The sequence below is a fragment of the Streptopelia decaocto genome (genome assembly GCF_964273445.1).
Source record: "Streptopelia decaocto genome assembly, chromosome: 1".
NCBI lineage: Eukaryota > Metazoa > Chordata > Aves > Columbiformes > Columbidae > Streptopelia > Streptopelia decaocto.
Window position 1 is genome coordinate 1,405,001 of NC_138663.1, and position 12,345 is coordinate 1,417,345.

The 12,345-nt window shown below is 61.6% G+C and overlaps 1 protein-coding gene across 1 annotated transcript in view; it reads right to left on the bottom strand.

The window, feature by feature from the left end:
- The window catches only part of FLNC (filamin C), a 69,491-nt gene that overhangs the window by 21,082 nt on the left and 36,064 nt on the right, over window positions 1-12,345 (bottom strand). Inside the window, exons 23-34 of the mRNA XM_082057927.1 lie at window positions 11,594-11,756; window positions 10,399-10,559; window positions 8,692-8,859; window positions 6,828-6,951; window positions 6,200-6,356; window positions 4,540-4,729; window positions 3,770-3,793; window positions 3,438-3,685; window positions 1,961-2,048; window positions 1,728-1,868; window positions 1,159-1,287; window positions 775-948 (exon numbers count right to left, since the gene is read on the bottom strand). Coding sequence (XP_081914053.1) covers window positions 775-948; window positions 1,159-1,287; window positions 1,728-1,868; window positions 1,961-2,048; window positions 3,438-3,685; window positions 3,770-3,793; window positions 4,540-4,729; window positions 6,200-6,356; window positions 6,828-6,951; window positions 8,692-8,859; window positions 10,399-10,559; window positions 11,594-11,756 — 1,767 coding nt within the window. The remainder of the gene's footprint in view (window positions 1-774; window positions 949-1,158; window positions 1,288-1,727; window positions 1,869-1,960; window positions 2,049-3,437; window positions 3,686-3,769; window positions 3,794-4,539; window positions 4,730-6,199; window positions 6,357-6,827; window positions 6,952-8,691; window positions 8,860-10,398; window positions 10,560-11,593; window positions 11,757-12,345) is intronic.

Genomic DNA, 12,345 nt, shown 5'->3' on the forward strand with positions numbered 1-12,345 from the left:
AAAAGGTCCCCTTGACCATGTGACAGGGTCCTGGTGGCCAGAGATGGGCAGGGACAGGGACATCATGGCTGTGTGATGGGTTCCTGGTGGCCATGCAGGTGTCCCCATGGCTATGACAACACAGGTGTCCCCATGACCATGCAGGGGTCCCCATGACTATGTAGGTGTCCCCATGGCCATGTAGGTGTCCCCATGGCCATGTAGGTGTCCCCATGGCCATGCAAGTGTCCCCATGGCCATGCATGAGCATGCAGGGCTCCCACAGCCATGACCACACAGGTATCCCCATGGCCACACAGCTGTCCCCATGGCCACACAGCTGTCCCCATAGTCATGCAGGGGTCCCCGTGGCCACAAAGATGTCCCCATGGCCATGTAAGTTGTCCCCATGACCACACAAGTGTCCCCATAGCCATGGAGGTGTCCCCATGGCCAGGACTGACCATGTAGGGGTCCCACAGCCATGACCACAGAGAGGTCCTCATGGCCATGATGACACAGGAGTCCCCGTGGCCATGTAGGTGTCCCCATGACCATGCAAGTGTCCCCATGACCACACAAGTGTCCCCATAGCCATGTAGGTGTCCCCATGGCCAGGATTGACCATGTAGGGGTCCCACAGCCATGACCACAGAGAGGTCCTCATGGCCATGATGACACAGGAGTCCCCATGGCCATGTAGGTGTCCCCATGACCATGCAAGTGTCCCCATGGCCACACAGGCGTCCCCATGACTGTGGTGGGATCCCTGAGACGCTGGAGGTCCCATCTCACCGGTAATCTTGGCGGTGAAAGGGCTGCCCGGGATGTGTTTGTCATCAAAGCGGACGATGATGTTGTAGTCCCCGGGGGCGGTGGGCAGGTAGGACACGGTGCAGGTTCCATCCTTGTTGTCCTGGCAGGTGATCTCTGCCTTGGAGGGACCTTCCACTGCCAACGAGAGGCCACCTGGGGGGCACAGGGTGTGTGTCAGGAGATACTGGGGGTCTCCAGTTCCTCTCCAACCACTGCTGGTGGCTTTGGAGGTCTCCAAGACCCTCCTAGACCCTCCTGGTGGCTTTGGGGGTCTCCAACACTCTCCTGGCCCCTCCTGGTGGCTTTGGAGGTCTCCAAGACTGTCCCAGACCCCCTTGGTGACACTAGTGGCCACCAACTCACCCTCTCCGGCGTCCTTGGTGACAATGGTGAAGGTGCAGGGCTTGTTGACCATCCCGTGGCTCAGTCCTGGCCCGTAGGCGCTGACGTGCCGTGGGTTGATGGCATCAACGTAGAACTGGAGGGGACTCCCTGGGGACACAGGGTGGGGACAACGGTCAAGGACCCCATGGGGACACCCCACGCCACCGTCAGCCATGTCCACCGGCCCATGACCACCATGACAAGCCCATGGCCACAACCTCCAGCCTATGGCCACCTCCACCAGGCCATGGTCACCTCCACCAGGCCATGGCCACCATGACAAACACATGGCCACCATGACAAACCCATGGCAACCACCTTCACCAGCCTATGCCCACCTCCTCCATCCCTGGCCACCATCTTTAGCCCATGGCCACCACAACCAGCCCGTGGCCACCATGACAAACCCATGGGCACCACCTCCTCCATCCCTGACCACCACCTCCACCATGGATCTACACAACCCATGGGTGCCCAACCAGGGCGAGGTGGCATCAGCCTTACTCAACCCCCTCCCAGTGCCCCCCAGTGCCCCCCAGTGGCCTCACCGGGGATGTGGTTGCCATCGTAGCGGATGTCCATCTCATGCAGCCCCTTCTCGGTGGGTGCGTACCGCACTGTCACCGTCCCGTCCTTGTTGTCCGTGATGTTGGGTCGCGCTGTCTTCCCCGAGGGCATCCGGACCTCCCCTGGGGCCACCACGTCACTGGGGCCTGTCCTCACCCCACAGCGCCCCACGGGGTGGCCCATGTCCCCTCCCAACCAGGTCCCCACCCGCTACCTGTGATCTCGCCCTTCTGCACGGTGAAGGGGATGACCAGGTTGAAGGGCCGCAGGTTCTCAGCGGTGGCCGGCGGCTCCTCGGTGGCCTGAGGATGTGGGGCAGGAGGGGGTGTAAGGACCTCAGCACCTTGTGGTGGGCTCCCAGCCCCGTGGTGACCACCATGGCCCCAGCTCAGCCCCATGGTGACCATCATGGTCTTCCAGCCACATGGTGACCATCATGGTCGTCTAAGCCCATGGTGACCACCCCAGCCTCCCAACCCCATGGTGTCCACCATAGCCCCAACTCAGCCCCGTGGTGACCACCATGGCCCCAGCTCAGCCACATGGTAACAATCATGGTCTTCCAGCCACATGGTGACCATCATGGCCCCACGGTGACCATCACAGCCTCCCAACCCAATGGTGTTTACCATAGCACCAGCTCAGCCCCATGGTGACCATCACAGCCTCCCAATCCCATGGTGTCCACCATAGCACCAGCTCAGCCCCATGGTGACCATCACAGCCTCCCAATCCCATGGTGTCCACCACAGCACCAGCTCAGCCCCATGGTGACCATCATGGCCCCATGTCTCTGATGGCTGGTCCACCAAGATCTCCCAGCCTCATGATTACCACCATGGTTTCCCAACTCCACAATGTCCACCATAGCCCCAACTCCATGATGCCCATCACAGTCTCCCAGCCCCATGGCATCCACCATGGTCCAACCCCATGGTGTCCATCATGGTCTCCCCATGCCACAATGCCCACCATGGTCTCCCAACCACATGGTGTCTGTCCTGACCCCAACTCAGCCCCATGGTGACAACCACAGTCTCCAAACCTCATAATGTTCACCATGGCCCCAACCTTCTGCGCCATGATGCCCACCACAACATCCCAACTCCATAGTGTCCACCCCAGCCCCAGCTCAGCTCCACAGTGTCCACCATGGACCTCTTGGTCCATCTTGATGTCCTAACTCCATGGTGTCCACCTTGACCGCAACTCAGCCCCATGGTGCCCACCATGGTCTCCCAACCATATGATGTCCACCATGGCCCCAATCCCATGGTGCCCACCATGGTCTCCCAACACCATGGTGTCCACCTTGACCCCAACTCAGCCCCATGGTGCCCACCATGGCCTCACTACCCCATTATGCCCATTATGGTCTCCCAACACCATGGTGTCCACCTTGACCCCAACTGAGCCCCATGGTGCCCACCATGTTCTCCCAACCATATGATGTCCACCATTGCCCCAATCCCATGGTGCCCACCATGTTCTCCCAACCATATGGTGTTCACCATGGCCCCAACCCCATGATGTCCACCATGGTCTCTCACACCATGGCTTCCACCTTGATCCCAAATCAGCCCCATGGCGCCCACCATGTTCTCCCAACCGTATGATGTCCACCATGGCCCCAACCCCATGGCGCCCACCACAATCTCCCAACCCCCTCCCCCTCGCACCCCCGCACCCACCATGACGTGGAAGGGGCTGTTGGGCACGTGCTCCCCGCCGAAGCGGATGGTGATGACGTATTTCCCGGGCTCGGGCGCCGTGTAGTAGATGTCGAAGGTGCCGTCGTGGTTCTCCACCACGTCCACGTCCAGCTCCGCGCCGTCGGGGGTGGACACCTTGCAGGTGACCTTGCCCTGCCCGGCCGCCTTGGCGTCCACCGTGATCACCGTCTGCTCCCCGATCTGGATGGTGGGGCCCAGGCAGGCGCCTTGTTGGGGGGACACACACACGTGGTTATGGGGACCCACCAGCCCTGCCGGTGTCACTGCGGCGTCCCCCCGGTGTCACTTACCCGGCCCGTGGCCTCCGATGGACACTGGAAGAGATGGGACAGGGGGTCAGATGGGGGATGTGGAGGGTGGTTGTGGGGAGGGAGGTGATGTGGGGTAGGGGAGGACTCTGTGGGGCAGCGTGATGCTGTGGGGCAGGGGATGAGGTGGTGGGGAAGGAGAGGATGCTGTGGGGCAGTGTGGGGCAGGGGGGATGCTGTGGGGCAGTGTGGGGCAGGGGGGATGCTGTGGGGCAGGACAGGGATGCTGTGGAGCAAGGGAGGATGCTGTGGGGCAGCATGGGGCAGGGGAGATGCTCTAGGGCAGGGGAGGATGCTGTGGGTCAGAGTGGGGCAAGAGGATGCTATGGGTCAGTGGAGGTCAGGCTGTGGGGCAATGAGAGGATGCCGTGGATCAGGCTGTGGGTCAGTGTGGGGCAGGGAGGACGCTGTGGGTCGGGCTGTGGGTCGGTGTGGAGCGGGGAGGTTGCTGTGGGTCGGGCTGTGGGTCAGGCTGTGGGTCGGTGTGGGGCAGGGAGGACTCTGTGGGTCGGGCTGTGGGTCGGGCTGTGGGTCAGGCTGTGGGTCGGTGTGGGGCAGGGAGGATGCTGTGGGTCAGGCTGTGGGTCGGGCTGTGGGTCGGGCTGTGGGTCGGTGTGGAGCGGGGAGGTTGCTGTGGGTCGGGCTGTGGGTCAGGCTGTGGGTCGGTGTGGGGCAGGGAGGACGCTGTGGGTCGGGCTGTGGGTCAGTGTGGGGCAGGGAGGATGCTGTGGGTGGGTGTGGGGCAGCCCCACCTGTGACCAGGCACTTGCTGGCGTCGCCGGCGGGCACGGCGGTGGCGCGGAACGGGGACGCGGGGATCTCGTCGCCGCCATACTTGACGGTGATGGTGTAGCGCCCGGGCAGCGCCGGCACGTAGGTCACGGCGTACGTGCCGTCCCCGTTGTCCCGGATCGCCGCCTTGGTGGGCTGGCCCTCGGGGTCCTGGGGGGCACAGACACGGGCTCAGGGACATGGTGCGTGGGGCATGGGGACTCTATGGGGCTCAGCGCCCCATTACTTGGGGGACAGGGCAACACATGGGGCTCAGTGCCCCATTACGTGGGTGCCAAGACTGTCTATGGGACTCAGCACCCCATTACCTGGGGGTCAGGGCAATATATGGGGCTCAGCACTCCATTACATGGGTGTGAACACTGTCTATGGGGCTCAGGACCCCATGGTGCGGAGACAGAGCACATGGGAACTCAGCACCCCATTACTTGGGGGGCACGACAATATATGGGGCTCAGCACCCCATGGTGGGGCACAGAGCACATGTGGGGCCAGTGCCCCATTATTTGGGGGCAGGACAATATATGGGGCTCAGCACCCCACTACTTGGGGGTCAGGGCAATATATGTGACTCAGCATCCAATTACTTGGGTGCGAACACTGTCTATGGGGCTCAGGACCCCATTGTGGGGAGACAGAGCACATGAGGACTCAGCACCCCATTACTTGGGGGCAGGACAATATATGGGGCTCAGTGCCCCATTAAATGGATGTCAAGGCTGTCTATGGGACTCAGCACCCCATTACATGGGGGGCAGGACAATATATGGGGCTCAGCACCCCATGGTGGGGCACAGAGCACATGTGGGGCCAGTGCCCCATTACTTGGGGGCAGTACAATGTATGGGGGTCAGCAGCCCATTGCTTGGGGGGCAGGATAATATATGGCACTCAGCACCCCATTACTTGGGGCTCAGCACCCCATTAAATGGGTGTCAAGACTGTCTATGGGACTCAGCAGCCCATTACCTGGGGGTCAGGGCAATATATGGGGCTCAGCACCCCATTACTTGGGGGGCAGGACAATATATGGGGCTCAGCGCCCCATTACTTGGGGGACAGGATAATATATGGGGCTCAGCGCCCCATTACGTGGGTGCCAACACTGTCTATGGGGCTCAGGACCCGATGGTGGGGAGACAGAGCACATGGGGGGGTCAGCGTCCCATTGCTTGGGGGGCACGACAATATATGGGGCTCAGCACCCCATGGTGGGGCACAGAGCACATGTGGGGTCAGCACCCCATTACTTGGGGGGCAGGACAATATATGGGGCTCAGCGCCCCATTACATGGGTGTGAACACTGTCTATGGGGCTCAGCACCCCATGGTGGGGAGACAGAGCACATGAGGACTCAGCACCCCATTACTTGGGGGGCAGGACAATATATGGGGCTCAGCGCCCCATTACACGGGTGCAAACACTGTCTATGGGGCTCAGGACCCCATGGTGGGGAGACAGAGCACATGGGGACTCAGCACCCCATTACTTGGGGGGCAGGACACTCTATGGCGCTCAGCGCCCCATTATTTGGGTGGCAGAGCAACACATGTGGCTCAGCATATTCACAGCCCCCCAGCCGCCCCCGGCCCCCCCGGCCGCCCCCCGGCCCCACAGACCAGGATCTGGACGGTGAGCAGCCCCTGGCCGGCGTCGCGCGCGTCGATGGTGAACTCCACGGGCAGGCTGGCCGGGATGCCCGCGCCCGCCACCCCCGGCCCGCTGGCGCGCACCTTGCTGGCGTCGTGCGACGGCAGCGCCTTGACCTTGAACGGGCTGCGGGGACACGGCGTCACGGGGGTCACACGGGGTCAGGGGGGTCACATGGGGTCAGGGAGGTTACATGGGGTCAGTGGGGTCACACAGGGTCGGTGAGGGACACGTGGGGCCAGGGGGCTCACACGGGGTTACGTGGGGTCAGGGAGGTCATGTGGGGTCAGGGGGGTCACAGAGGGTCGGCGGGGTCACGGGGGCCAGGGGGGTCATACAGGGTTGGTGGGGACACATGGGGTCATTGGGGGTCACATGGGATGGGGGGTCACATGGGGTCAGGGGGGTCACACGGGGTCAGTGAGGGACACGTGGGGTCAGGGGGCTCACACGGGGTTACATGGGGTCAGGGAGGTCATATGGGGGCAGGGGGGTCACACAGGATGGGGGGTCACATGGGGTCAGGGAGGTCACATGGGGTCAGGGAGGTCACCCGAGGTGACAGGACCCCCGTGTTGTCCCCGGGGGGGTCATCACCTGCGCGGCACCTCCTGGTCAGCGAACTTGACATTGATGGTGTAGGGCCCATCGGTGGCCGGGGTGTAGGTGACCTTGTGGGTCCCGTCCCCGTTGTCACGGACGTCAACCGGCTCGGCCAGACCTGGGGGAGAGGGGACACGTGGGGCTGGGGACACGGCGGGGACAACAGCCTGTGGGGCAGGACACCCTATGGGGCAGGACACCCTATGGGGCAGGTTGTTCATCTCCATGGACAACCATGGAGTAGAGGATCCATGGGGCAGGACATCCTGTGGGACAGGGCACCCTATGAAGTAGGGGATCTATGGGGTAGGACACCCTACAGAGTAGAGAATCCATGAGGTTGGACACCCTATGGACAGGGGATCTATGGGGTAGGTCACCCTATGGGGCAGGACATCCATGGGGTTGGACACCCTATGGACAGGGGATCCATGGGGCAGGACATCCATGGGGCAGGTCACCCTATGGGGTAGGTTATCCATGGGATTGGATGCCCTACAGAGAGGACATCTATGGGGCAGGGCATCCTATGGATTAGAGGTTCCATGGGGCACAGGACACCCTACGGGCAGGACACCCCATGGAGTATGTGATCCATGGGGCAGGACAGCCCTGAGCAAGGCAACCCCATGGGTTGGAGCACGTCATGGAGGAGCTCATGGGACAGGGAACCTCTTGGAGCGGGACAATCCATGGGGCAGGACAAGCCATGGGGCAGGACACCCCATGGGACAGAGCACCCCATGAAGAAGGACACCCCATGGATGGGACTCCCTATGGAGGAGGACACTCCATGGTGGGGGTCAGGACACCCCATGGAGCAAAGAACACATGGAAGAGGACACCTCCATGGGACACAACACCCCATTGAGGGGGACATCTCATAGGACAGGACACCCTATGGGACAGGACATCCTAAGGAGGAGGACACCCCATGAAAGGGGACATGGCACCCCATGGATGGGCCACCCTATGGGACAGGACACCCCATGGAAGAGGACACCCTATGGAGCAGGGACATCCCATGGAGCAGGACACCCCATAGAGGAGGACAGGACACCCCATGGAGGAGGAGACCTCATGGAGGGGGACATCCATGGGACATGGCACCCCATGGGACAGGACACACTTGTAGGACAGGGAAGCCCATGGAGGAGAACACCCCATGGAGAGGGACAGGGCACCCCATGGAGGAGGACACCCCATGGAGCAGAACATCCCATGGAGCAGAGCACCCTGTGGAGGAGGACACCCCATGGAGCAGAGCACCCCATGGAGGAGGACACCCCATGGAGGAGGACATCCCATGGAGCAGAACACCACATGGAGGAGGACATCTGTGGGACAGGACACCCTACAGAGTAGAACACCACATGGAGGACACCCCATGGAGGGAGACACCCCCTGAATGGAGACAGTGCACCCCATGGATGGAGTGCCCTATGGGACAGGACACCCCATAGAGGAGGACACCCTATGGAGCAGAACATCCCATGGACGGGGCACCCTGTGGAGCAGAACACCCCATGGAGCAAAGCATCCACGGAGCAGAACATCCCATGGAGGGGGACATCTATGGCACAGGACACCATATGGAGGGGGACACACCATGGAGCAGAACATCCCATGGAGCAGAACATCCCATGGAGGAGGACACCCCATGGGGGACATTCCATGGGACAGGACACCCCATGGAGCAGGACACCCCATGGAGCAGAGCACCTCCTAGAGGAGGACACCCAGTGGAGCAGAACATCCCATGGAGAACACCCCATGGGACAGGACACCACATGGACAGAGCACCCATGGAGCAGGACCCCCCCCAGGAGACCCTTCCCCAGCGCACATCCCCGCGTACCGGAGGGTCCCAGCAGCGTCACCTCCAGGGGCGCCAGCCCTGCCCCACTGCAGTCCACCGTGAAGGTCTGGGCCACCCGCGCCCGCACGCTGGGGCCCAGTCCTGGCCCCGAGCACTTCACCTTGCTGGGGTCCACCATGTCCTTCACCGGCACCCGGAACGGGCTCCCTGCGGGGGCAAGGGCAGCGTGGACAGGGGGTCAGCATGGATGTGGGGACATCGTGGCCATGGGGTCAGCAGGAGATGGCATCAATGTGGCCAGGGGGTCATCATGGCCATGGGGTCAGCGTGGAGATGGCATCGATGTGGCCATGGGGTCAGCATGGCCATGGGGTCAGCAGAAGATGGCATCGATGTGGCCATGGGGTCATCATGGCCATGGGGTCAGCGTGGAGATGGCATCAATGTGGCCATGGGGTCATCATGGCCATGGGGTCAGCATGGAGATGGCATCAATGTGGCCAGGGGGTCAGCATGGCCATGGGGTCAGGGTGGAGATGGCATCAATGTGGCCAGGGGGTCAACATGGTCATCATGGACATAGGGACAAGGTGGGCATTGGATGAATGTGTCCATGAGGTCAATGTGGACATGCGGTCAACATGAGTATGGGGACGTCAAGAAACCAGGGTCATCATGGCCATGGGGTCAGCATGGAGATGGCATCGATGTGGCCAGGGGGCCAACATGGTCATCATGGACATAGGGACAAGGTGGGCATTGGATGAACATGTCCATCAGGTCAACGTGGACATGCGGTCAACATGGGTTTGGGGACATCAAGGAACTGGGGTCAACATGGTTATGGGGTCAGCATGGAGACGGCATCGTTGTGGCCATGGGGTCATCATGGCCATGGGGTCAGCGTGGAGATGGCATCAATGTGGCCAGGGAGTCAACATGGCCATGGGGTCAGCAGGAAATGGCATCGATGTGGCCATGAGGTCATCATGGCCATGGGGTCAGAATGGAGATGGCATCAATGTGGCCAGGGAGTCAACATGGCCATCATGGACATAGGGACAAGGTGGGCATTGGATGAACATGTCCATGAGGTGAACATGGACATGCAGTCAACATGAGTATGGGGACATTAAGGCCATGGGCTCATCGTGGGTATGGGGACATCAAAGCCATGGGGTCAGCATGGACATGGGGTCAATGTGGCCATGGGATCAATATGGTCATGGAGTCAACATCAGCATGGGGTGAACATAGATATGGGGTCAACATGGATATAGGGACATTATGGCCATGCGGTCAACATGGACATGGCATCAGTGTGGCTGTGGGGTCAACGTGGTCATGGGGTCAATGTCAGCATGGGGGCAATGTAGACATGGGGTCAACATAGGCATGGGGGCAATGTCAGCATGGGGACAAGGTCAACGTGGGCATGGGGACAGCATGTCCATGGGGTCAACATGGTCATGGGGTCAACATGGACATAGAGACATTGTGGCCATGGGGTCAGTGTGTCCATGGGGTCAATGTGGACACAAGGACAGTGCAGCCATGGGGTCAACCTGTCCATGGGATCAACATGGGGTCAACATGGGCATGGGGCCACCACAGCCATAGGGTCACCACCACCCTCCTCCAACCACCGGCACCCAGGAATCCACCTCCAACCCCAACCACCCTGGTGGGTCTCACACCCCCCTTGTCCCCCTGGTCCCCTCCAGCCCCCTCCTTGTCTCCCCATACCAGGGATGGGGTGCCCCCCGAAGGTGATGTTGACGTCATAGTCCCCGGCGGTGAAGGGGATGTACTCCACCGTGCAGCTCCCGTCCTTGTTGTCCTTGCATGACATCTTGGCCTCCGAGGGGCCCTCAATGGCCAGGCCCAGTCCCCCGGTGCCTGCACCCCTGGGGGACACAGGACCAATCAGGGACGCTGTTGAGGTGGCATCTCCATGGCGGTGGGATAGATGGAGGTGCCACCTCCATGGTGAGCAGATGAAGGTGCCACCTCCACAACAAGGTGATGGAAATGCCACCTCCGTGGTAGGGGGCTGGAGATGGCATCTCCATGGCAAAGGGATGGAGATGGCACCTCCGTGGGATGGAGATGGAGGTGTCACCATGCCGGTGGCAGGGAAGTGAAGGTGGCACCTTGATGTCAGGGGGTGGAGATGCCATGTGAGCGTGGCACGAGATGGAAGGTGCCACACGCATGGCAGGGGGACACAGATGCCACCTTGGTGGAAGGAGGACAGAGGTGGCACCGCCAACAGAAGAGGATGGAGGAGGCACCTCCACAGCATGTGATGGAGGTGGTGGTTGGTGACATGGGATGGGGGTGGTCGGTGGCAGGAGATGGCCACAGTGCCAAGGGACAGAGATGGTGGTTGGTGACATGGGATGGAGGTGGTTGGTGTCAGGAGGTGATGGTTGGTGACATGGGATGGAGGTGGTTGGTGACGTGGGATGGGATGGGAGACAAGGACTGTGAGGGATGGCTGATGGGAGGAGATGGTGATTGGTGACATGGGATGGAGGTGGTTGGTGACGTGGGATGGAGGTGGCTGGTGGGAGGAGATGGTGGTTGGTGACGTGGGATGGAGGTGTTTGGTGTCATGGGATGGAGGTGGCTGATGGGAGGAGATGGTGGTTGGTGATGCGGGATGGAGGTGGTGGATGGGAGGAGATGGTGGTTGGGGACGTGGGATGGAGGTGGCTGATGGGAGGAGATGGTGATTGGTGACGCAGGATGGAGGTGGTTGGTGACGCGGGATGGAGGTGGCTGGTGGGAGGAGATGGTGGTTGGTGACGTGGGATGGAGGTGATTGGTGACAGGGGATGGAGGCGATGGATGGGAGGTGGTGGTGGCTGGGGTCTGGAGGTGTCGGTTGGTGTCAGTTGGCGTCACTGGTGGCCGTTGGTGGCCGTGCGGTCCCCACCTGGTCTCCACGGTGAAGCGGTTGGCCTTGCCCACCAGGCCGCCCTCCAGGCCGGGTCCGTGCGCCCGCACACGCGTGGGGTCACAGCCCTCGGCCACGGCCACGCGGAACGGGCTCTTGGGGACGGCCACCTCGGCGTAGGTCACCTCCACGCGGTGCACACCTGGGGACACGGGGACACGGCCTCAGGGGGCTGGGGGTTCCCTGGGAGGGGGCGCTGGGGGAATCTCAAGGGGTTTTGGGGTCCCTGGTTGGGGTTTGGGGACATCTCAGGGGGTTCAGGAGCCCCTGGTTGGGGCTGGGGGAGGCTGGGGTCAGTGGTTGGGGTTTTGGGGGGGATCTCAAGGGGTTTGGTTGGGGGTCCCTGGTTGGGGTTGGGGGGAGGCTGGGGTCACTGGTTGGGGTTTTGGGGGGGATCTCAAGGGGTTTGGTTGGGGGTCCCTGGTTGGGGTTTTCGGTGGGGTCCCAAGGAGCATGAGGGTCCCTTGATGGGGTTCAGGGATCCTTGATTGGGCTTTTTGGGTTCTTAAGGGGTTTGAAGGTTCCTGGTTGGGCTTGAGGGGGATCTCAGGGGGTTCGGGGTTACTTGGTGGTGTTTTGGGGGAGTCTCAAGGGGTTTGGAGTTCCCTGGTTGAGGTTTTGGGGGATCTCAGGGGCTTGGGGGTCCCTGGTTGGGGTTTGGGGGGAGGTTGGGGACACTGGTTGGGGTTTTGGGGGGGTCTCAGGAGGGGTAAGAGTCCCCTGGTGATGTT